The following is a 25,601-nucleotide window of genomic DNA, read 5'->3' as shown; positions in this document are numbered from 1 at the left end:
GTTTGCAGAGGGATCCTGCCCTGTTTTCAGCTGCAGCTCTCGATCTCTGCAAAGGCTCCACTGCCAGCGATGGGCTTGCTTTGTACAAGACTCAGCCAGAGGTGAAAATGCAGCCCAATGCTGAGTCTGACTATGCCACGCGTGACGGCCCTTCAAGCAACAGCTCCTTCTACAGTAGTGAAGGTGAGGGGACAGATCACGAAGGGGACATTTTGGATTGCAGTGGCTCCAGGCCTTTGCTGCTGGATTCGGAAGAGGAGGAGGAAAGCTGCAGGCCGGGTGTGGGCTTCCTGCAGGCCGGGCCCAGGGAGAGGAGGGACATTTCCAGGGAGCAGCATCCCCACACGCAGGCTGTAGAGACGCCGTTCCCTGTCTTCCAGTCGCAGTCTGGGGAGGTTTTTAATGAACCCGATGTCTTTGCCACGGCTCCTTTCCGCAGCTCCAGGAAAGCACCCGATGAGGCAGACGTTTTCACCAAAGCTCCTTTCATCTCTAAGGGCAGTGTGGCTCTTCGACACCCAGAGGAAGTGGATGTGTTCCTTAGAGCCCCTTTCACCAAAAAAAAGAGCATGGAGGAGCTGTTGTCTCACAGTGTGCCCAAGGAACCGCTCATGTTTCTCAGCCCAGCAGCTGATGTCCAGCACAGAACCACCCCTGCCTTCCAAAGCCTGGATGCGGTGGTTTCCGGGCCATCGGCCAGACTGCAGTATCCTTCAGGCTTTGCTTTGCTGACTAACCTTCCTCCTCCTGTGAGAGCAACAGAGGAGCACAGCCCTCCTCCAGGCATGCAGCCGGAGCCTGGTGAGCGCAGCCCAGCCCAACCCAGCCCTCAGGAATGCATGCTGGGACCGGCAGCGAACAGTCGGCCTTTCCGTCCGCAGGCCTTGTCCAAGTACTCCCGTCACTACAGCCCAGAAGATGGGCCTGGTCTCGACGTCCAACCCATCGCTGCTTACAAAGTGGTTTCTCAGACCAACAGGCAGGCCATAGCGGGCTCTGTCTCCCTTGCCCCACTGGCTGCCAGGACTACGGAGCTGCCCGCAGCCGATCCTTTTGCTTCAGCACCATTTCCTTCCAAAGCAGCAAAGCAAAAGCCTTAATGTGCTGTGAGCTGGGGGTGTTCCCAGCAGAGCATCTCCCACAGGACCTCAAACATCTTTGTCCAATTGGTTGACATATATAATTTTTCAGTCAGAACTCTATTTGCAGTGATATAGTTGAACCGTTTTAAGTTATGTTAGCTAGTTAGAATGCCTGGCTCTCAGGATCCTCATATCCTCTTCAGTTACTTCTTTCCTTCCTCCTCTCATTGCCTTCCCCAAGTTATTTTGTCAGCAATATGCCATACCTTCTGGCTCTGACTAGGGAAAGGTACTGTAAGGTTAATTAGCTGGCATGTTAATTACAGAGCGAGTCAAGCAGGACTGGCTGGTGCTATGGCAAGGAGGCTATTTCACAGGTTCAGGGCTTATAGAGATTTTTCCCCATTAGTTGGGGCTTCTGGAGGACACTTCTTGCTGCTGATGGTGACAGTGAGCCTGGCAGCTCCAGGGTATGTGTGTCATGCCTGAAGTATGCCAGTGTCTTCTGTTGCTCATCTTGCAAATGCTCCAGGTTAGGAATTAAAGCAAATGAAAGGAAAGAGATTTGTTGGGCTGTTACATGGAAAATTAAGAGATCAAAAGTGTGGGATTTCCCCAACTGTAGGACCCAGAAATCTGCTTTTGGTGTTGTAAAGGAGAGTATGTAAGTATGTAAGTCCTGTGAAAAAGTGCATTGTGAAGACACCTGGATGGCTTTCCTGGTCTGTGTGTCTCACTTGGTGTAATTTGGCCTTGGCTGCAGTCTGGTTCAGCTGGTAGATGCCAGCAGAGAGCTTGGCTCTGGATTTATTAGTTCAACCTTTTGTCAACTAAGATGATCTCCAACAAGATCTGTTCATGCTCCTCTGGGAATATTTGGTGTACTTTGGATACCTTGTGCTTCCTGCCATGTTCCCAAAGAGAAAGGCAACTTGTTGCTGTTTGTTCTGCCTTTGGTGCAGAATCCTTATGCTGTGTTTGGTGGAAAAATAGTGCTGTCCCTGGCCAGCAAAGGCTGTAAGTGTGGGCTGCTTTCAGATTATCCAGATGCAGGGGCTCACAGTTGCTGTGTGGTGTTCCTGTCTAACAGGCATTGGTGCTGCAGGATGTCTCCCAAGAAAAGTGTTTCATTTTCATTTTCAAGGGCTTGACATCTGGGGAAGAATCTCTGTTGACTCTGGTAGTTTCTACTGAATCGCTTAGAAGCTCTGCAGTGTCTGTTTCCTGAGGGAATTTGATTCTCATCCTGTAAGTCAGAGCTTTGCTCTGAGGATTGAGGGCAGAATTCCCTTTTGCTGCATACCGTTTTGCTGGATTGTTGGCCAGCAGGAAGAGGAGGGTGGAAAAGCCCCAACCAGGTGGAGAGCAAAGCACAAGCAGAACCCCAATCTCAGTTTCCCTCCAAGAGGTTGCAAGAGGTGAGCCAGTGCCACTGCTGGGTGTGTTCAGCCTTGGGATTGCTGGAGGGCAGGGAGAAGTTGGGACTCTTGAGAGCAGGAGGGCTGTCAGGGTGCTGTTTTCCTGTGCTACTTCACCACTGGTAGTAGCAGTAAATACTGTAGGGAGATTTCTGGGTTCCCTGGAGATAGTTTCAACTAAGCTGAGGCTGTTGTTGATGGTGTTTTCTTCTCGTTGGGTTTTCCCATTCAAATATATCCCCAAAACTGCAAGGCATTGCTAGGTGTGAGTTCGAGGTATTACCTCTGCTAACTGGATTTAGGTTCTCCGCTTTTCTTCAGTTTTTACTTGAAAAGTTGCCTTTTGAATCAATCTGTGAAACTTCCTACAATGCCACATCCAAGTTGCACTTAGGAAAAATAAGATAAAATTAAAGACTAGCATAGCTGGAGATGCATTTGCCCACTGCCCAACTCTTGCCCTTCAGACCTGCACTGCCACAGGATGAAGGGACAAAGTGCATTCAGGTTGAGTTGGGCTGGATTTCCAGCTGGGATTTTGGGAGTGGATATTCTGCAAGCACTTTACACAGAGCCCCACAAGCTAACGAGCCTGCCAGCTTCAATGGTTTTACATGTATTTTTGGGGCTAGGGGCAGCTTGTTTGCATCTCTGCCTGTGACTTATTAAGGAATGGGATTTCTGGTTGTGGTCAGAAAATTGAATTTCAATACAAATTTGTCTGTATAGCATTGTAGTTTCCAATCTCCTAATTCTGCATGGCCAGTATGGCAGCTTCAGCATGATAAATTATAAGCCAAAGTTTCACTTCTATATTATGAAGCTGTTTCTAATGAAGGTGGAATGATAGTGCTTATAGTTTTCTTCACCACCTTGCTGGTGCTGTAAATGAAATGGGCCTGGTATGGCCTAAATGCAGCATTTTGGAATCAGTTTTCTGAACAGAACCACTGTTTCCACCTGTCCATAGCTGTAGCACATCCTGCCCTGTGTCCTCAGAACACACCTCGGTCCTGTGACAATCGTAGACACAATTCTTCCCCATCGCCAACTGAATGTCAACAATGCACTTAGAGACATTAATCACAGTATCTGCATGCGAAAACAAAAAGGAAGAAGCATCATGCTGGGCTCTCCATGCCTCACTGCCACGTCTGCACAACAGCATGGTGCTGCTCCTGAAGCTCACCTGTGGGAATGGTGTGCACAGAGTTCACATTGCATCAGCAGTTGTCCTCAGTGTCACTCAGTCAGGCATGGCTGAGTGAGATCTGTTTAATTGTTGAATTCTCAATCACTCCAAAGTGGAAATCGGTTACTTTAACTCAGCTTCCACCAAAGACTTTTGTGTTGGGGAGTTGAATTTTTTTTTTTTTTTTCTGTGTTCACAGTGTTAATTTAAGGCCTTTCAGTACACCAAAAGACTCCAAAGCATTCTTACAGCAGGTATTCTGATGGTGAAATCTTGTTCCACTTCTGAAACACATTCCTGAAACCTGATCCAATGTGTCAGTATTCCTAAAAATATGCCACAGCCTGAAGTTTCCATTGGCCATCATGTTGTTTTCGTTGGGGGACTGGTGATGTCCTGGGGTCTCCTGTATCCATCTTAGGGGCTGGAGATGTTCTGGTGTCCCCGGTCCCATCCTGGGACTGCTGATGTGGGGTCCTCAGGTCCTATCCCAGGGATGGTGATGTCCTGGGGTCCTCTGGCCCCATCCTGGGGCTTGGTGGTGGCTGGAGGTCCCTTATCCTCATCCTTGGGGTTCCTCTGGTCCCATCCTGGGGCTGGAGGTGTTCTGGGGTCCCCTGGCCTCATCCTGGGTCCGGTGATGGGTGGAGGATCCCCTGTTCTCATCCTTGGGGTTCCTCTGCTCCCATCCTGGTACTGCTGATATTGCGGGGTCCCCTGTCCCCATCCCAGGGGCTGGAGATGTCCTGGGGTTCCCTATCCTCATCCTTGGGGTTTCCTGCTCCCCTCCTGGCGCTGGTGCTGCCCAGGGTCTCAGATTTGTATGGCTGTGGCTGGAAATGGACGGAGTTGTGTTGCACTCCAGGTGTGATGTCTGTGTTCCTGGTAATCGCTATGAAGAAATGTTCAAGCTGTAAACTTCTGTACATTTATTAAAGCTGTACCTGATTACAGCATGTTGTCCACGTGCTGTCTTTCTCTCCTCTGTGTGCAAAACTGGGGATATAAAAGGTAAAAAGGGAAATATTGAGGGGTGGAAAAGAACACACACACACACACACACACGTGGGGGGGGGGGGGGGGGTACATCGAAGGGAAAAGGAAATTTTGAGGGGGAGAAAGAGAGAAATAGGAAAAAAACAAAATTTTCATAGAATTGAATAGTTGAAAGGGACCCTCAAAGGTCTTTTAGACCAACTCCAATTATTGACTTTAAAAAAAAGAAACTTGAAAAAAGGGAAAAATTGAGAGGAAAAGAAAGGATAAATTGAGGAAATAAAGAAATATCGAGGAAAAAGAGAAAAAGGGGGAAAAGGAAATAGTGAGGGGGGGAAAAATACGAACATAAAAAAGGAGATATAGAGGGGCAAAAAGGAAATGGAAAAAATGAAATATTGAGGGGAAAATAGGAATGCTGAGGGAGAAGACTGCAAGGAAAAAAAGGAAATACTGGGGGGGGGGGTGTCTATTTTTTGCGTTCAGCGTGAGTGGCTGTCGCTGGCACCGCGGCGGGGCGCTCGGGAAGAATCAAGGGAGCTGCAGCGCCGCTGACGGGTGTGGGGGGCGCTGCCCAGGCGCCTTCCTGTCCACGAGAGCCTCTGTCGGTCTTGGCCGCGAGGGGGCGCTGCAGTGCGCGGGGCGGAGCGGCGGCCCTGAGGAGCGCCAAGATGGCGGCTGCGCGGTGGCTCGGCGCGGCTGCGGGGCTGGGCGGCCGGTAGGTGACTGCGAGCAGCGCGCTGCCCCGGGCCGTCGCACGGGGCCCGGTGTGCGACCCCCACACTCGTTCTCTTCGTCTCTGAGCGGTGCTGCGGCTCCCTGGAGCGCTCCGAGTTTTCTTGGCCTTCTCCTTCCCTGACGCAGCGGGGCGGATGTGGGTGAAGTTACGTCCTCCCCTTCCTCCTCGTTACAGAGGGGCAGTGTAGGCTGCTCCCCCCAGAATGCCTTCAGGGTGTAAAGTGAGGGCTCATTTCCCCAAAAACGCCCTCATGAGCTGTAATGAGGGGCTGATATCCCCAAAATGCCCCCAGGGATGTGCAGTGAGGGCTGACCCCTCCCAAAAAACACCCTTAGGAGCGGCAGTGAGGTCTCATCCCCCCCCAAAATGTTATCAGGGGTGTGCAGTGTATGCTGATCCCCGCAAAATGTGCTCAGGAGCTGCAGTGAGTGCTGATCCCTCCCCAAAACGCTTTCAGGAGCTGCAGTGAGGGCTGATGCCCCCAAATGTGCTCAGGAAGGGGTAATTATTTCCCCCAGAGTTGTCCTTAGGGTGGTACAGTGCTGAGACCTTCCCCCCCGCCCCCCCAGGGCTGTGCGCTGAAGGAAATTCACAGCTCAGATGCACAAAGGACAGCTTAGTGATGGGCAAAGCCCCTACCCTGGGCAGGGGCTGTGAAATTAGAGGCAATCTGCAGCCCTGAATGTGGGAAATTGGGACTGTAATTAAGCCTTCGGTAAAGGGGGGTTAATTCTTTCTTTTTCCCTATGCAGATAAAAGCCCTTTTACGTACACCTATTCATATGTTTGTGCTCACCTAGAACATCAAATATGTGGTCCTGTGCACATACCCTCCTGTTTTTGGTGGACCTTTCTCCTTTGTTTTTCTTAAAGGAGAAGCAAAAAGGAGAGAGGATCATTCTGTTTAGTTTTCCTGCACACAGTGGGGATACAGATGGTAAAAATCCCCTTTCTTTTGTCTGCTTTGTTCTACTTTTTGAACATTTGTTTCTCTGCTTTGGTTTTTTGGTTCTCCCAGAACTAAAGGAGGGAGAACTTTGGGGCACATCCCTTTGTGGTCTCCGTATGCAAGTCCACTCAGAAGAGGGGAGTTGCAGAATCATTTAGGGGAATCATCGGAAAGGGCCTTTTGAACCTTTTCTGGGTTGGTGTCTTCCCTGTAAAGAAGTCAGAGAAGTTATTACCCCTTTTGCCACCACGTACAGCCACACAGCCTTCTGAATTTGGCTGTCCCTTGGCTCAGATCTCCATATCTCTGACTGGTTATGAACTGAGTTCACATGTGAAAAGCAGTATTTGTATGTTGCTGGGTGTGCAGCAAGCATTTACACATCTGAAAGCCACCTCTGTTGCTCCATCATTCTCCTTGCCTGCTTCTCTGACTTTTTTTTTCCTCTGCTCTCCCCACTTTGCTAATGGCCTCTTGTAGTTGGTTGATAATGATAGCAAATTCTGCCTTTACTTAGCAATGGGTGGTTGGAATTCATCTCAGCTCTCTGATTTTCTGAAAATGAGGTATGTAGTCCAATCTGGACATCCAGGTTCATGGTAGCGTCAAAACGCTCTCATGGGGTGACTTTTCTTCTCTTAAAGGTATGTGAAGGAGTATAGATGAATTTTTATGTGGCTGAAATTGAAGAATTAGGTCTGTTTTCTTGTGAAATAGGAGAAAGGGAGCATTGATAAAGGAAAGAAATATGGGGGGTGCCACAATCTGAGCTGCTGACTCGCTTTGTTACTGGGTAGGGTTTTGGTAGGAGGGGGCTGTGCTGCATTCTGGGCACAGAGGAATGCTGTGGGGTACTGGGGAAGTACAGCCTTGTGATTTGGAAGCTCACAGTGATGTTACGATTTCTCTTCAGGATTTGTCACATGATGTTAAAAGGTCATAACCTGACAACTCAACAGCCCTTTCATCAACTTGCATGGAGAAAGCAGCTTCTTCCATCTGTAGTCTTGCATAATACAGGTAAATACCAGCTAAAAATAAGTACTGAAGGCGTTGTGGGAATCCATGTCTTGTGGCAATAACAAAAGCCCAACTCTTCTTCTGAAATCTGAGTGTGATAAAATTTCCTGAGTTATTTCCTGTGTGTTTTTAATGGAGTACTGTCACAATTGGACATTTGAAGCCTGGCGAGAAGACATGCATGGCTCATTTTGTGCTTGGCTATACACGTGTTCTCTGTGCTGTTCATCTGCCAAGACCTATGAGGTGCTTTGGTGTAAAATATTTGGGCTTTGCTGCAGCTGTTAATTTAAATCCTGTCTTAGTGTAAATGCATCCCTTGTGAACGCTCCTTGTATGGCTGTGTCCCACTTCAGCTGCTGAGCTCAGCAAGATGAAGTGTCCAGAAAGAGTCCAGCAAGGAAGAAAGTACAGTTTTCATTTCCAGAGCTGTGGTGCTTTCTTTAATTTCCCTCCCCTTGAACGTGTGGTGTGTTAATGACATTCTGCATTAATAACACCTGCAATGGTAACGTAGCATTACCCTGAAAAAGCAGTGGTTAAGGTGGGGTAGTGCCTAACAGGTTTTTGGAAGGCTCAACAGAAAGGAAAACAAAATCTGTGAAATGAGAGCAGTGGGAAGACACACAGTGTTACAGACTTCAGCTGTGAACACGGCCAGTTCCCAGCAATACATTCTGATGGGATTATTTACAGTTGTACAAAGAGCTTCAGGTGGATTAATGATTGAAAAACGTGGCCATGGGAAGGCAGATCTGCAACTGCAGAAGATGCTTATCAAATGAAGTGGTTGCTCACATGGAGATGCCTTTCTTAGGAGCTGACACAGCCAGCTGTGTTTCAGGGTGCTCGAGGTGCTCTAACAAATGCAGAATATCCCCCATCCAAATCCCTTGCTGCAGGTTACTTGCAAGCTGTGCTGGCAACTGGAGGGGATTTTGGATGTCAAAGGGAGCAGAGCAGCTCTCCCATCCCTGTGGAATCATCGAATCATTAAAGTTGGAAAAGAGCACTAAGATCATTCAGTCCAGCCATCAATAGTAGCCACTGTGTAGATGTTGTGACATGTCTACAGGAAAACACACTATTAAACATACACCATTAGACATAGAATGCTCATTTTTATTCAGAATCAGTTTTACATTCTTGTGTGTAAGGAACACCTGCAGCCCACAGTGAATTTCAGTAGAAATGTATCTTTTTAACACCTTTAGTAGAATCCAGCAATTGGATCTTCAGTTGTTAGTTCAATTTCTGCAGTGTAAGTGATAGTAATTCACCCAGTGTAAGTGTTACAAGCAGGGTGTGGTGTGCTGTAAATATAATGCTGAGAGATTGGAAAAAAAACAGAGCCAGACGTCATAGAATGGCAGAATAGTGTAGGTTGGAAAGAAACTTTCAGGATCGACAGGACCATTACTCAATGCTACCACCTCGAAACCATGGCCCTGAGTGCCATGTCCACGTGGCTCATAAATGGCTGCTGGTATACCTGAACACAGCAAGGAGTGAGCATTGCATCTCTTATTCTCAGTAGAAAGTGAGGATGGCACTGAACCTTTGCAGCTTTATGTTGCTGCAGTAAGGTGCCTCTCAGTAGATAAGAGTTAGCACAAGAGGCAAAGATAAGGCTGCATTTATCTTGCTTCCTGTAAGATAATGTGGCTGTGTTCATTGGTCTGAATGCTGTTGTGGTTTTTAAAGCATCATTGTTGCACTAACTGCTATGGTTGTAGCACAGTGATCACTCCAGTCTTTTTACTTGCTAGATAATCAGGATCCTTAACTTTCATTTAGGCTACTTACATTTGATTACATTAACTTTCCTCCTTTTTTCTTTTAATTTCCAGTAAGATGCATGTTTATTCAAACTCAGGACACACCAAACCCAAACAGCCTGAAGTTTATTCCAGGCAAAGAAGTGCTGGAGTCCAGGACTATGGAGTTTTCCAGTCCAGCTGCAGCATTTTGCTCACCTCTAGCAAGGTATTATTAAGCACATCATAATTTGTATGGGGGACCATGCAGGCTGTGTGTCGACAATTAAATGCACCCTGCACTCAGGAGCAGATTGATTGGATTTTGTTTGTTGATGTTGCTTTGCTTGTACATAAAATTGAATATAGTCATTGCCAAAGTGGTCTGTCTGTGCTCTTGGCTCTGTTGTATGCATCGTGCAGCTGGATTGATTTATTGTAAGTCTGGGATTCTTGAACAGCTGCTGCATCGCCAGTGAGGCCTCTGACCCTGATTTTGCACAACTGTTTCCATCAGAAGAGTCCTAATTCCAGTTGTTGCTTGGAAATGGTATAACTTTTCAGGATTAGGAAGCAGACAACCTAAGGAAGTAAGTGCTCCAAATTAAATGTAGTTGCAGGTGTCAGTACCAGAATGCATAACCTGAAGTAAGAATCACCAAGCAGATAACTCAGTCATACTACCTTGGTGTAGAAGGGATTTGGAGCAGTGTCACAAAGGCCATTGCTTTCACATTCTCCTCCACAAACAGACTTTCCTTTATCTATTATGTGGGTGGAGAGGCTTTGTTGAGAGTGAGATCCTGAAGGGCTGCAGTAAATTGCCCTGGGAAGTCCTCCATTAAGTCATTGTTGTGTATATTGCAGGGACTGCATGCAAGCAGAAGCTGCTTTGCGTGATCTCTGCAGGAAGTGTGAGGTTATCAGATGTACAGCTCAGACTTCCAAAGATCTCTGGTGCTGCTTGAGAGCAAACAGGATCTTTACAAGCAAAGCTCTGTGACTTATGGGCAACAAATCCAATGTGAAAGCTTTTCCAGGACATCAAAACATGTTACTACGATGCTGAACCTGTGGGATCTGATTGTGCCAAACTACATCGGTTTACAGAACTCAAATGGTTCTGGGAAGGTGCCTTGATGTTGTCACATATCTGCAAATAGATTTTTTCATCAAAGAGATGATGTATGTAGACCATGGCAGTGGTTTTATGGTGTGGATTGTGCAGGTTATGGGAAACAATTGTCTGTGTATGCATTGTTCTTGGCTGGATGGTGTAGAAGCATCATGGGTGTCTAACTGCTTCATGTGTGGAAATTCTTTCCCCTGGGAATTGTGAAATCCTTTTTTTTTTTTTTTTTTCCTATCACACATACCTTTGTGATAAGATTTCATTTTCCTGCATTCACTGCATTTCTTGGACATTTTTCGGTCTTTCAAGAGAATATCCTTTTTTTCTCCTTCTCTCAACTACCAAAAGAAACCCTCCTACACTCTTCTGGCAGATTTAGCTCTTGCTTAATTATTCTGCAGATGAATTTGTTAGGTTTTAATTAAAGCATCTATGGGAATATGTCTTTAGACTCATTCTGCTTTTTTACACTTGAAATACTGTCAGCACTGTGCTCTTCCCATCACCCAGGTTTTATGCTGGCACTAATCCTCTTACTGAATGGCAATGGTCGTCACTTTCCCAATGAAATTGAGGGCAGTTTTGATTGAGCTCACCCAGATTAAGGCCAATTATTTAAAGTAAGCAATTTTCCTTGTGCTTGCACTAATTCTACAAAACCCGTCATAGAATCATAGAATGACCTGGGTTGAAAAGGACCTTAAAGATGATCTGGTTTCAACCCCCTGCTGTGGCAGGTACCTCTGGATTGGTAAAGGGTATACAAAATACACAGAAGATCACTTGTATATACAGAATATCATTTTGCCTCCAAAAAGGGTTTGCAGGGAGATGTAACTTATGGAAATCTGCTGAGATGTGTTCAGTTTTAGTGCACATTGTGCTCCCCAGCAGGAGCTCCTGGCTCTTGCTATGCTGTAGGTGGATTAGCTGCCTATTTCGCTCAGTGGCTTTCTTTTCATGTGGTTATTTTTGTCTGGAAATGTATTCTAGACCATTATTTTTCTTCTGTAGAGGTATAAATAAATCTTGAGGAGTTTGGCTGAAATCCTCTTGTTTGTTTTCTTAACAGGCAATTATTCAGAATTGAAGGAGTTAAAAGCATTTTCTTTGGACCAGACTTCATCACCATCACCAAGGTAAGCAGGAAGGAGGTTCACATGTGCTAAAACTTTATCTGAGAGTCAGCTGCTGAGTAGACAGCCACAGGAAAGACCCAGCCACACTGATCTGGGGATGCATAGTGGGGAAGATCCAACCACTGATTTGGGGATGCACAGCAAAAGGACCAGAAGCAGTGGTCACAAGTAGGAATGCCAGGAATACTGAAATAAATAAATATCAGTATCATAAAAATATCCTGAGTTAGAAGGGACCCACAGGGATCACTGAGCCCAACTCCACACAGGACTACCCGAAATCATAGAATAACAGAATCATAAAGGTTGGAAAAGACCAATAAGATCAAATCCAACCTCAGCCCACCCCACTGTCCCCATTGACTGCATCCCTCAGTGCCACATCCCAAGAGAGCACCTCCAGGGATGGTGCCCCCCCCCACCTCTCTGTGCAACTGTGCCAATAGATTCAAACCCAATGGCTGAGACCAGTGTCCCAACGCTTCCTGTGCTTGGGCTATGCCACTGCCCTGGAGGGCCTCAGGTGCAGAACCTTTCCCTTATCCACATGCTGTGTATATGGGTGAGCACTGGAACAGGTCTCCCAGAGCAGCTGTAGGTTCTGTGCTTCCTGGAGGAAGCTGTGTGCAGCTTGCTTTGGTTCCAGGCAGGCCAGCCCTGGGGCTGGGTATGCTCCTGGTTCTGTGGGTGGTGCAGTGTTTACTAAAGGCACAGAGCTCATGGCAGTAGAGATAAGGTGCTGTATGGTAACAGAGTGGTGACAGTCCTGCAGTGTGACAAGCACAGGGCAATGCAGTGAATTATGCTTTGGCTAAGGATCAAGAGCCACGACAAACTTGAGTCTCAGATACGGCTCGGTTTAAAAAAGTGCCCAGTAATGAATTTCAGAAACTCTACTTTTCACTTTTTACCTTTAATAGATTTACCTTTAATAGATTTGGCTTGCAAGTGAGGAAACCTGTCTGTTGACTGCTTTATGTTGAGACTTCTGAAACATTTTTGGCAAAATACAAAATAAGTTCATGCATGAATCCTGAGAATCTTTATGATATTATTAACATAAGAGGGATCCCTATATAATTTACCATTTTTAGGAGGCAGATGCTCTGTTTTTATTTACTTTTATTCTGATTCTTGTAGGAGAGTGAAGACCTGGATTGGAACTTGCTGAAACCAGATATTTATGCAACTATAATGGATTTCTTTGCCTCGGGTTTACCTGTACTTACTGAAGAGGCACCTAGGACAGATACAGGTAAGTCAAACTCTCCAGGAAGAGTATCTGCATTCGGATCCTTGTGATATCCAGAAGGACCTTCATTTGCCTCCCAGTAAAGCACACAACAGAATTTAAAGTGAAAGCTGCTCAAACTGACACAGTAAAGAATGTGTAGAACATATGTTCTACTGGAAGAAGTGCTGAACTGTCTGAAAGAGTTGTTTAACCCAACAAACAAAGCCTGAGTCTCATCTGCAGGAAGATGAGGAGTGTTCTTTCACAGGAGCTGTGCTGAGCTGTGTGTTTTGGCAGTGCGGACCACTGCCATTGCCGTTTGTGTGCATGAAATATTTTTGCTGTGCTTAGAAAGCTGCTGGGTACTGCTGCACATCCTTTTTGTGTGGGCACCCACAAAAGTGTCATTGCCCTTCTCAAATCGAAAAGGAGTGTCCAGTCTTAACATTTTGTTAGTTATTGGTTTTGTTAGTGATAGGTTTTACGTGAACAAGAAGTGGTAAGAAGTCCTTTCCAAACTGTAATAGAAAGTAACTGAGACTAACTTCCAATTTAAGCCAAGAATAGTATTTTGCTTTATATTTTTATATTTGCAGCTTACCAGCTTGTACAGTTTTTCCTCCCCCGATGTTTTAAGGCAGAAGATGACTAATTCCTCTCTCTCTACTATGTCTAGCACTCCTTCCAAGCACACTGCCTTGACCCATGATCTACCCCGTGAATGATTGTTGTTGCTTCCTTTCCTTTCCCTGTTTTGTGTGCTCTTTCTATGTTATATTGCTATTGTCAGTTAAGGCCATTCCCCTGTACTCAAGGGAAAACTGTGAATCAATGTTTTATGCCTGTGAACATTTGGGCTGTGCATGTGGGGAATGCAGGAGAGGGTACATGCTCTGAATCAGGCCTTCCTCTTTTGGTTTCTGGCATCTTAGCAATGTTTGTGTGCTATTTCACATATATATGTGGATATACAGTGATAGTTCTCCTAACAGATTTCTCTCCATGTTCTGATTTGCATGCTTTTGTTTTCCAAAGCTCAGTCAGAAGAAGATGATGAAGTTGTATTAATGATTAAAGAACTGCTGGATACAAGAATAAGGTAAACCAGGCACATTGCTGCTAGTTGTGTGTGCTGTTTCCTCTGATTGAACACTTTCTATCTATTTTTTTCCGTTTAAACAAATTATGTGCTGAACAGAGCCCATGTTACAGAGTGATTTTAGAGTAGTGCAGTCTTACCCTCTGGAGAGCACTTAAGCAGGTGGGCCATTGGGTTTAACCCGATTACTTCTAAATAATGAAAACAACACAAATGATCGTTGCTTTCCTAGTGACATCTTTATTGTTCCCTCTGTTACATTGACCTCTGTTTTTATTATATTTGTTTTTCCTTCCCAAGAACTCCAGAGTATTCTTGTGTCATACTCTAAAGGAAGTTTACCATCTGATCTCCCTCACTGTCTGGGCTTCAGTGGATTTTGCCCTTACATCTGCTGCAGTTTTATTAGTATTTTAACTCAGTTTGAATTTAGAGCCTGGTTGTAACTAATGAAGTCTCGAGAGTGTCTATGGAGTGTGTTGTTTACCTGAAGTATACTTTTGTGTTCATTAATTGCTTTCCAAAATGAACTGAGGGGATAAGCAACTCGACATTTGGGGAAAAACATTTGGCATGATTTTGAACTTGTCTCATATCTGATGGTGCCATCTTGCCCAGCTCAAATGACAGTGACAGAAGTCTTGGATAGGTGAGAATTATGGAATTTAGTTTAATTTTTCCACAAGATGGGGGCCTTTTATTTTACTTTTTTAGGCGCTGCATTTTAAATGTAAAATCTGAAAATAATGTTTCGTGTTCTCAAAGCTGACCTGATGCACTGGTTAGTTTTCCTAGAAGGAAAGCAGGAAAAAAAGCAGAAATAAATTGAAACATTTTTTTCCCCAAGAATACTGATGTATGTGAAAAGTGCTAAAATGTGTAACAGGTGGAAAGCAGCATTGGGCAATCTGGCTCAATTAAGAGCTTCAATCAGTCTTACCTTGTTATATAGCAGGATAGCTTACAGAAGCTGTGTATAAATGAGTGGCACACACAGAGCGTTAATGTCTGATCCATCAAAAATATGTGCAAAGAAATCATAGGATGGTGCAGGATGGAAAGAATGGGGACCTGAATGGCTCTATAGAGCATTTTATAAAGTTAATTTAAAATGGAATCCTTGGTCATGTCCTGTGGCTTTCTGGAATGGAGATAATTAGCTGCAAGGAGTTGTTAATAAATGTATCTGATTCATAGATGATTTGGTTAGGAGTGTAGTTCTCAAAAGAGTTATTTTGGAAATCAGTATAAAGAGCTTCTGTTGGAGAGAGGGGATGGTTGCAGCTCGGTCTGGAAGAATGTTGCTATGGGGATGAAGTGACAGGGCCGGGCATTTGGTGCTTGCACAAGGAGAGCAGGCTGCAGAAATGCCACTGGTACCAGGCTGTCATCTCACCAGGTGCTTTCTTCAACCATTTGCAGATTTATGTGCATCCCGTGGTAGACATTCATCTATTATATAATGGAAGACACCTGGGTTTTGGTGCATAAGTTGGGATGAGCATCTTTATGTGCCTTGGGGCAAACCAGTGTTTCTTTGCTGGCTTGATTGAGCTCTGCTCTGAGGTGTTTACCTTTGCCCTTAGAATGCCAATGATTCTTTCTATGTTACTGCATTCACTGCAAGCATATTTTGCTCTAAAAAGGCAGTAGTGGTGAATGTGAGAGTCCAACAAAATATGAACTGTTGGAAATTTGAACCAGAAATAGAAGGTAGCTTCAATTAATATAGCAGGCCAGTTCTTTGTGTACGTTAAATTGAACTCTTCTAAAGCTTTCTAGAATTGAATGGGTTTCAGCTGTGCTTCCTGTAAATTGAGTAACGTGTTCTATCAGGCCAACAGTGCAAGAAGACGGTGGTGACGTTATTTATAAAGGCTTTGAGGATGGCATTGTGCAGCTGAAGTTGCAGGGTTCATGTACCAGCTGTCCCAGTTCCATCATCACCCTGAAGAACGGGATACAGAACATGCTCCAGTTCTACATCCCTGAAGTGGAAGGTGTGGAACAGGTGGGTTGGTGCGAGATAGTAGAGATCTTCATTTAAATGGGGAGAATAAATGGTCTTTCTCCCTTCCCTGCATACACAGATTGGCACTTGAAGCCAAAGTGTAAGATAAACAGATGCTTTTAGTGGTAATATGGAACAAAACTTGTCCCTTAGATGCAGATTATTTTGCTTTCTGATTAAAATTTGGTACAGAATCACAAAACCATATGGGTTGGAGGGGACTTTTGGAGCTCTTGTATTTCACCCCCTGCTAGAGCAGGCTTCTTAGAGTAGCTACACGATAGTGATTGTTCTTGTGGCATTAGCAGTCAAATGACCAGCTTCTATTATTTCAGCCACATTATCTCATGGCATTTCTGATTGAAAGCTTTTCTTATGTTTTCCATGTGATAACCGTCGTCATCAGTGGCACAGAATAGTTGTTCTCCTTGGGTCTGGCAAGGATGTAATGCAGTAAATTCTCCAGACAGTGTGATGGGACTGAGAGCTTCACCTGTTTGCCTGAACTACTTCTGGATTTGTTTCAGGTTGTTGATGATGATGATGATGTGGAGAAAGAAGCAAATTCTACGTGAGCTTACATCATCCATGGCCAAATCAGTATTTATTTCCTGCACATAAATCATTCTTGTTCTGTGGAACAACCAAATCTGCTTTTCTCATCAGAAAGAGTTGTACTTCCACCTGTGAAAGTGTCTCCTCCGTGTCAGCAGTGTGTTCATTAATTTATTAAATGCTCTATTCAAAAAAATAATCCTTTTGTTGTTTGCATCTCCTTTATACTGTGCAGGGAATTGGTGGGCTTCTAAAAACAGTGATGTGTCTCTGCAATGTTCTTTCATGCAAAAAAAATTAAGGAAAAGAAAAAGAGGGGGAGGGGCGGGATAGAAATAGAAGTAGTGTTTCTTGACTTCTTATGCAATAGAAAATTTATTTTTTAATAATTTTTATCAAGTCTTCTTACGGAGGTTGAAGGACTGTGCCATGGCTCTCAAAATGGGGGATTCAGGAATGTTAATTTGATCAAGTTTGGTTTAAAAAGCTTTGGATTTTTGCCAGATTTCTCTGAAAAGTAACCCATAATTTCAGCTCTTTGTTTTAGAAGATGTAACGATGCCATCAGTTACCTATGTGCTCAGTGCCACCACAGAAATAACAGCAACAGAAACAAAAAAAAGAAGTGAGTTGTCTCCTTCAGAAACCATGTATTTTTAAATAAGTATTAGAAGATGATCCTTATCAGCTTTAGTAAGTAGACAGACTAATTAGCTTATTTAGAATAAAATTGCTCAGCCACCATTAGTGGTCTGTTTAAACCTGCCCAAGATGATTTCTCAACACAACAGTCCAAGATGAACACGCAGTGCTTAGGGGCACAAATTACATTTGTAGGATAGGAAAAAGCAAATGAATGTGTTTACCTATGGCATATCCTGTTTGTTCCTCCTGTAACTTGGCAGAGCGAGGGGAGGACGTGGCAGAGCAGAACGTGTGCCCATTGTAGAGGCTATGGGAAGAGAAATATTTATTGTTCTGAAGCTGCAATATGTAAAGCAGGCTTTGCAAGTACTTGTGTTTCTTTCTTGTGCACGTAGAACTTAATTCCTTCCTGGTGTCTGGCTTTAGCAGATGGCTTGGTTAATGGAGACAGTATTTCTTCTTCATGCTGCCATAGTTTGTGGTCATTATTTGGCTTATGGTTGTAGTAGTCCCTGTGTAAGGGGCTGACAGCCTCTGTATGCTTCTTCCTCCCCTCTTTGCCAGTGTAATTCCACTGAGTCCCTAAGTGGGATCAATTAAGTCTGTGTATAGCACGCACATCATCATGTGGTAGCCGTCAACTTCATCTCACTCTTTAGAAATTAGAAAACAAATATTTGAGCAAAATGTTCCTGTAGCTTTCACATGGAGTAATAACCCACTGTCATTTAAATTACCCACTCAGGATTTGGAAGTTGGTTTGAAATCACTGTTTTCTTTCCCCCTGTTACAAAGCATGCAGTGATGGGTAATGTTTCTCATTTCTCAAAACCATTTTAGGCCTAATCTGTCAATTCAATGCACTGCATACACCAAAACTCATGTAGATAATTGTTTCATATGTTAAATAAAATGTAGCTCTTCAGATTTGTTCTTTGTTTTTCATTGAAGCAGTAATGGAAGGCCACAGTGAGGTCTCTGCAGAGCTCAGCTCAGCCCTCCTTTGTAGAAGGGATTATGGCAGTCTGTTCATTGCTTGACCTGGGAGCAGAGTGCTGCGTGATGTCCTCCATGCTTTTTTGGAAGAGGTGGTTTTGAACCAAGAACTGCAGCCAGTCATTACACTGAAAATAGCAGTGAGTGCACATTCTGGTGTATTTTTTTTGTTGTTTTTTTAAGAAATGAAAAAGTATGTTGGTGTTTTTGCTGGCAAGATTACAGTGTGCCATTCAACCATTGTCAGTGCTTCCAGGTGAGGAAAACTTGGAGAAGAGAAGGCTCTGGGGAGACCTCACTGTGGCCTTCCAAAATTTGAAGGGAGCGTATAAACAGGAGGGGGAATGGCTGTTTACGAGGGTGGATAGTGATACGGCAAGGGGGAATGGTTTTTAACTGAGACAGGGGAGGCTTAGGTTGGATATTAGGAGGAAGTTTTTCACACAGAGGGTGGTGAGGCACTGAACAGGAGGTTGTGGATGCCCCATCCCTGGAGACATTCAAGGCCAGGCTGGATGTGGCTCTGGGCAGCCTGGTCTGCTGGTTGGCGACCCTGCACATAGCAGGGGGTTGGAACTGGATGAGCATTGTGGTCCTTTGCAACCCAGGCCATTCTATGATTCATTCTGTGATGACTCTATGAAAGCACTTCAAATCCATTTGTGTTTCCTAAGCTGTCCCATGCTCTGCTGTAGGGGAGGCCAACACCAGCTGTCCAAACTCCTCATCCTGGAGCTGTCTGCAGGTGGAGACGCGCTTTCAGTCAAGAGGTGACTCACTGCAGGCATCCAGGAGAAAGCAGCCTCCTGACAACACAGCATTTTGTGGATTTATGGAGCAGGAGAAAACTACCTGATGGTAACACTCAATATATGTGAGATGAAACAAAACACACTTTCTTTTTTTTTCCAGGAGGTGATACTTCTGTAGAAGATACTTCTGTGTAGAATCCAGGAGCACAGTCAGAACTTCTATTTCAATTGAGGTATGCTGAGGCCTGGGGAGGGGATGGGTTTTGCTTTCCAACCCACACATACCCACTGTTTATTTTAAAGGGTTTGTGTGTGTGAGACGGTTTGGGAAACTCTCTCTGCATTTCTCCTGTTGGTAGTGAGTTGCATGTCTATTTCTGGTGTGAAGCCACATGCAGAGTGAGCTGCAGGGTACAGTAACATATTACGTGGGATACATTTTGGTTTTTATAGGGGAAAAAAAATAGACACATCAGGAATAAACACATAGAGATGAACGCACATAAAGATGGAAGTGATTTGCAGCAGAATTGTTAGCATGTAGCCTCAGTCTGAGATATGGCATAGGTTTAAGTTGTAAAGTTCAGGATTTGCTGTGCTACTGACATGAGCTGTGTGCTGTGTTGGCCAGTTTCTGATCTGTAGTTACACTGGGTTAGTTGCTCCCTTCCCCTTTGGGAAATGGACTTCCACCATTGCAAGGCTTCCAGCTCCCACTGACACGTGTGCTCCTTTGTGAGCACAATGGGGGAGAAACCAGAATTTGAAGTCAGCCCTCCACCTCCTACACAAAGGAAAAGGAAAGCTGCGAGCAGCTCAGTTCCCAATTAACAGCTCAATTCCTAATTACAACCACATCCTATGGACTGCGTCACTGCTGGGGTTAAAGCAGTGATGTTTCCAAAGCACAGAGGGCTGTGCTGCTCACTTTGAAGCCTCACACAGTGCCCTCCTTGCTCTGTTTGGGTCCAGGCAGGTCACAATAGAAGGAAGGCAAACATCCATCACCGCCCTGTTGGGTTTATATATGGATTTTAGGTTCTTTTATGTGCTCTATTGCAGTGTCACTATAAAGATAATCGAACCTTTTTCTTACAGAGGGACTTCGCTCTCTCCATAGCCTCAGGCTTTCACTATTTAGTTTTTATTTCCAAACATTTGGTTGTGGCAGAACCCGATGCCCTGCGGTACGGATGTGCCTGTCTGCTCGGTCACACCCCGACTTTCATCTCACGGTCCCTTTATTCCCATCTCACTGGGCGCTGTGATAGAACCGGGAAGCAGCAGCAGCCGCGCCACGTGGCTGTGCTGAGTCATGCAGTTCCCGTTCCGCTGCCGGCTCCCCGGATCCTCTCCAGCAGCTCGGGAGGGGCTCTCCATGCCGTACCCCCACCTTACGGCCATACCGGCACTCCCTGCCCGCTCACTGTGCCACGTCCCGGGGCGGGGCGGGGCGGAGCGAGCGGCGCGGTCCAGTGACAACGCGGGTTGTGCGCATGCGCTCTGTGCGCCCGCGGCGGCGGGGTGCGGGCGGGGCGGCCCCGACTGAGCGGAGAGCGGCAACGCGGAGCGGAGCAGCGCGCAGCATGTGCGGTGAGGGCTGGGGCCTGAGGGGCTGGGATCTGCCCCTGCCCAACGGGGGTGAGGCTGCGGCTCCCGAGGTGGGGCTGACGAGGGGCCCCGTGCCCTTCTGGAGGGAGTGTCAGCGCCTCTCTGGGGCGGCTCGGCCGAAAATGCGGTGCGTGAAAGGCCTCAGTGCGGGGGGAGCCCCGGCGGCTGCGGGGCAGCGCGGAGGGATGCGGTGTCACAACGTGGACGCGGCGCTGCCCGGCCCCGTGCGCTGCGGGCGGACAGGTCAACCCGCGGGGCTGTGCGTGTCCCGGAACCGCGCCCCCCCTCGTGTCCCGTTGGATGCTGTGGTTGTCCCACCTCATCTCTCGGCCTCAGAACTGCAGTCCATCCTTCTTTCTCTCCTTACCACGTTGCCTTCGTGTTGTTCCATGCTCTGTTCGTTATTTTTGCTTGTTCCCACTTTTCCTTTTTTTTTTTTTTTTCCCCTTCTCCTTTTACTTGCAAGATCAGAATTGATGCTGTCAGTGAGGTAGGAATCGGCTCTGCTCCGAGGTGATGACCTCGGTCGCACCAACAGAGGTTCAGGTTGGATATTGGGAACGATTTCTGCTCCCAAAGAATAGTGATGCAGTGGCACAGTTGCTGGTGAGGTCACCATCCGTGGAGGTGTCCCAGAACCATGGAGACGTGGCACGTAAGGACACAGTGGGCACGTTGGGGTGGGGTTGGACCTGGGGAGTTTCTTGCTCTCTTCCAAGTCTCTTCTAGTGTTAATAATTCAATGATTTCATTCTGCATATTCAGTTTGTAGTGACCATTTCTTTCAGTGGTTCTGTGGCATCAATGCCACGGAAGGGTAAAGCCAACAAGCTGTGGAGCTCTATGAAGGCACACTCAGAAATTCATCCTTCATCCTCTGTTTAATCCTAACAATTGTAGAATGGCTTAGGTTGGAGGGATCCAACTCCCTGTCATGTGCATGCTGCTTGAATTTCTGTTGGAAGTACAAAGTGGAAGAACACAAAGAATAGAAGGGGTCGTTATTACTACCAACAGCTGACTGCAGGAATAGGGTTGTAGTTCTGGTGCCCTGTTGTTTAAGGTCCAGCCTTTGGGATGGGCACTGTTAACATTCTGGCCTTCATCTTAACTGTGAGAAGCTCTAGGCACTCTCTGGGTAGTTATGTAGTTGTATTCAAGGTTGTAAACCTTTTTTTCCTTTTTCATATTGGTTGTTTCATAAGGTTGTTCTTGGATGTTGGAAGTGTTTTACGAAATAGGATGGAGAAACATTAAGGTTTAGTGGCTGTGTTGTTCTGGAAGCCAGAGATGTATCCTGCAGTAAAAAATGAGGGGAGCATGTTTCTCTGAAGACTTACGGAATAAGGAAGTGTATGAAGAAGCAAAACATTGCAGGAAACAGGAGAAGAGCTGCTTGAAGCCAACAGGTGCTGCTGCACAAGTTCTGGTCTCCTTGGCTGCTGTCATTCACAGCCCAGCTGGTGGCACAAGACCTGGATGACTGTAGTCTGGGCTCATACATTTCACTGCAGTGAAGGTTTGAGCTTTCTTGAGTGACAGAATCCATATCTCAAGCCCTGCTTTATCCTCTGCAGGGTCCTGATGGGATGGCTCTTGAGATGATGTTCTCATTTCTGTGTAAGTGACCTCCTAGAGTCCTGTGTTCTGATGTGCTTGTGTGGCACCCTTGAAGATGAAGCAGTCTCAGAGTTCACTTTGATGCCTTCCCCAAGTCTGGGGTCTGGTGCATAGATAAGCTGTTCTTTTTGCTTTTGGTCATATCTCAAAAGGGTAGATTTTGTTCTTGATGTGTTTTACAAACTTGTTGTTTAAATAGTTAACCAGCTATTTGGGTGTGCTTTGGTCTGAATGCACCAAACTGGTTCAGTGGCATCCATGATATGGTTTGGAAAACAGGTCTTTCAAGGTAGCCAGGCCTGATGGATTGTTCTGTAAATAAGTAAACCCATCGTCTGCTTTAGAACAGCAAAAAACGGGTTTCAGAATTTAGATCCTGTGATATCGGTGATCACTGGAGACGAAAATGGGCTTAAGAAAGAGATCATTTTCCTGATTTTTCCCAATCTATCATGCACATTATGTGCGTGATATTTAGTACCTTCCATCATCCATTCCTTGAAAAACAGGGGTCTGATAATCCTCACCACGACAAAAGATTCTTCAGAATTGCCTGCTGGATGTGTGATAACATCATCCATTGGAGTGATTTTAGCAGTGTATACTATGGTGTAAAGTTATTTGTTAACCTGGCAGTAAACCTAGCCTGAAGGCCTTTTGGCTTTTGAGAGAAAAGGATTAGGAGAAGCTCTTCTGAGTTACTTCATGTATTCGAGACACAGGGGGAGATAATGTGCTCTTATGTGGAAGTGGTGATTCATTTCATTTTCCTGTGAGCTTACTGTGAAATAAGGGAGCATGGGAGGCGAAAAGGTCACAAGAAAAGAACATTCTCAGAAAAGGTATTTTCGTGGCTGTCAGTAGAAATAATGAATGTCCATTTGGTAAAAACTCTACTCTGTCAACTGTTCATAAGGGGATCTTTATATAGCCGCCATTGAAATGCTCAATTTTAGTGCCTGATTATTAAAAATTGGTTCAAAGAGAGCTGAGTTTCGCAAGCACCTGAATATCCCCTCTGCTGGGGTAAGGATTTTAAGCAAATCTGTAAAAATCTCTTCAAAACTCTGCTGTTCAACAGTATGTCAGGTCTTAGTGTGATACTTGGTCTGTTCAGTCCATGTGTGCAAAGTCCTGTGTCAATTCACTATTTGAAATGTTTTATTCTATTGTAAAACATGACTACTCCTCTTATCTTAAAGTATATTAGTGTCAAGTCTTGAAGTTATATTAGTGTATTCCAGTATTCCACACAGTAGCATTGTATTTTTGGAGCCTATCAGATACAAATTTCTGTAGTACACTTGCCTGCTGTCTCCTAGATGAGAATTCACTGTTAAATATAGTTCTGGCCTAGAATGAAGTTCATGAGTGGTTTTTTCATTTCACATGGCATGTATTTCACCTTGAAATACAACTCAAGGCTCATCAAAGCAGTGTAATTAAATGCTGTTAATGATGCCTGGTTTTCTGACTTGTTCCAGAGCCCAAGTTGGAGTGCAGGTGTGACATTATTACTGAAAAGAAGTAGTGTTGGTTTGAGGCTAAGTGTGCATGTTGGGCTGGAAGTGAAACTCTCGTTTTCAGATCTGCTGGGACCTGAAATTCTGGTGGGCTGCTTTAAGGAACGTTCTGTGTGGAATCATAGAATCATAGAATATACCAAGTTGGAAGAGACCCATAGGGATCATCAACTCCAACGCCTGGCCACACACAGATCTCCCCAAAAATCAGACTGTATGTTCAGATTTTTCTATCTTCAGCACTTGGGATGAGGCTGGGAAGGGAGCTGAGCTGGTGGTGGGACGCTGATGGAAATCTACCAGTATAACACTGAATTTAGAATCATAGAATTAAGGTTGGAACAGACCACTGAGATCCCCACGACCAGCTTGTCCCACTACGCCTACTGACCACATCCCTCAGTGCCACATCTCCACGGTTCTGGAACACCTCCAGAGATGGTGACCCCACCAACCCCTGGGCAGCATGTTCCTGTGCCCAACCACTCTTTCCAAGAAGAATTTTTTCCTAATATCCAACCCAGTGTGTTTCTGTTGACTGTTGTGATGTAAATGAGTTGTCACTTTGATGGCAAAATTGGCACTTTGTGACGGAGGGCTCTGTACAGAACCTTCAAGCAGCTGTAAAGATCTGTGCATTTCCTCTCATTTTTTGAGTCATTTACATTGATTTGAATATAAGCACTGAGAGAGAGAGAACAAGGATTTAATAAGATGTGATCTGGAGAATAACATTTCTGTTGTGCAGAAAGAATGTCTTTTACAGCCTATAAAACACAAGGTAGGGTTGCAGTGTGCCATCCTACATTGCCACATCCCACCTCAGAGAAGGATAAAGTGATCTTTGTTCAGCTGGGGAATAAAAAGAGGTTCTTTTCTGTGTTTTGCATCATGCTGGGATGGCTGCATCATCTGAGCACCTTTTGGCTTGCACAGCCAAATTCCCTTCTGGAGGGTTGCATGGATGTGGCCAGTACCTTGGGGTGCAACTCAGGAGCAATGTGCTGTGTGCAGAACTCCTTTTGCTGGCTGCTGAGAGAAATATTTTTTTTCCAAGAGCCCACTTAAATCAGTGAAGCGTGACAAGCAATTAATGCCTTGGGCTTTTTTTCTCCTCTGTTGAGGGCAGCAGAGTTGTATTTAAAAATGGAAGGTGATTATAAGATGTGATTGCTCATCTGTTCCTGAATAATACAGTGGTGACGGTAGAGGCAGTAAAAATGCTGTTGTGTACGTGTGGGTTTTGAAGCTTTCTCCAGCTCTGAAGAATCACCTCATTATAGGATGTTTGAGAAAGAGAAAATGGAAATATTTCCAGTAAATGGAACTGTTGTTTACACACAGTTCATCGTGATCAGATGTCATGAATGGATGATGAGCCTTCAAGTATTTGGTTTTAACTTGCTGCCAGGCTCACATTCATTTTCACCTGCCTTATTGTCTTTGATATTACACTGTTTATTTTTAATTCTTTTTTTTTAATGCATATTTTTCCTTTTTCTCTATGCTTTAAACCTGCTCATCGTACTTTCCTTCTCATTTGTAGAAATGTGCAAGGCTCACTGGTGAGGTTGTAGAGTTATGTTTTTGGAGCGGCCTCTCCATTATCATTCCATCTACTTTCTTCTCAAGATCTCCCAATGTTTAAAAGTCTCTTTTCTTTGTAGCATATTTTACAGCATTATTATCACATTTACATGCTTATAGTTGGCTTTTTTCCAGTCTGTGTGTTATGATAAAAATCACTTTATTTTGTAGTTTTCTCCATCCTAGATTCCAACTTCTTCCCAGTCCTTATGAATAATCTGAATACAGTTGTGCTGTAATTAATACATTTTCAATTCCTGAGGCACATGCTTCCCTTCTTGACGGATGTCTTCTGGTTGTTTAGAATACAAGCACAAATAAACACTATTTTAGTGTTGTTCCAGTTGAACCATCCCTGCGTGGGAGGAATTTCTTCTCTTTTTGTCTGTTCAGGTGTGACTGAATTCTATTAATGTGGGCAGTAGGGCCACCATGAGACCCCCCCCAGCCTCCTCTTCTTCGGGCCAAGCCAAGCAAGGGTACTCAACTGCTTTTCATACGTCTTGCCCACCAGACCCTTTCCCATCCTTGTGGGCTCTCCTTT

The 25,601-nt window shown here is 45.0% G+C and overlaps 3 protein-coding genes across 17 annotated transcripts in view; all 3 read left to right on the top strand.

The window, feature by feature from the left end:
• The window catches only part of AAK1 (AP2 associated kinase 1), a 64,803-nt gene extending 60,158 nt beyond the window's left edge, over nt 1–4,645 (top strand). For all 13 annotated transcript variants that reach the window (XM_090125694.1, XM_090125698.1, XM_090125695.1 and 10 more), the window contains one exon: nt 1–4,645. In XM_090125694.1, the coding sequence (XP_089981820.1) occupies nt 1–1,100 (1,100 nt within the window). In that variant the 3' untranslated portion in view covers nt 1,101–4,645.
• A 623-nt stretch (nt 4,646–5,268) lies between these two features.
• NFU1 (NFU1 iron-sulfur cluster scaffold) lies at nt 5,269–16,522 on the top strand. Its single transcript, XM_031608005.2, has 8 exons — nt 5,269–5,406; nt 7,290–7,396; nt 9,247–9,382; nt 11,358–11,424; nt 12,565–12,679; nt 13,694–13,757; nt 15,594–15,768; nt 16,296–16,522. Exons 1-8 carry the CDS (start codon nt 5,360–5,362, stop codon nt 16,341–16,343), a joined length of 759 nt encoding a protein of 252 aa, XP_031463865.1. The 5' UTR covers nt 5,269–5,359; the 3' UTR covers nt 16,344–16,522.
• A 3,647-nt stretch (nt 16,523–20,169) lies between these two features.
• The window catches only part of GFPT1 (glutamine--fructose-6-phosphate transaminase 1), a 35,254-nt gene continuing 29,822 nt past the window's right edge, over nt 20,170–25,601 (top strand). For 2 of the 3 annotated variants that reach the window (XM_090125692.1, XM_090125691.1), the window contains exon 1: nt 20,784–20,982. In XM_090125692.1, the coding sequence (XP_089981818.1) occupies nt 20,844–20,982 (139 nt within the window). In that variant the 5' untranslated portion in view covers nt 20,784–20,843. Of the gene's footprint in view, nt 20,310–20,783; nt 20,983–25,601 lie in introns of those variants that run through there. The other variant, XM_031607991.2, reaches the window with a different exon arrangement.

This window comes from Phasianus colchicus, chromosome 27, assembly GCF_987193195.1.
Source record: "Phasianus colchicus chromosome 27, bPhaCol1.hap1.1, whole genome shotgun sequence".
Classification (NCBI taxonomy): Eukaryota; Metazoa; Chordata; class Aves; order Galliformes; family Phasianidae; genus Phasianus; species Phasianus colchicus.
The sequence above is the reverse complement of the archived record's forward strand: the minus strand, read 5'-3'. Positions and strand labels throughout refer to the sequence as shown.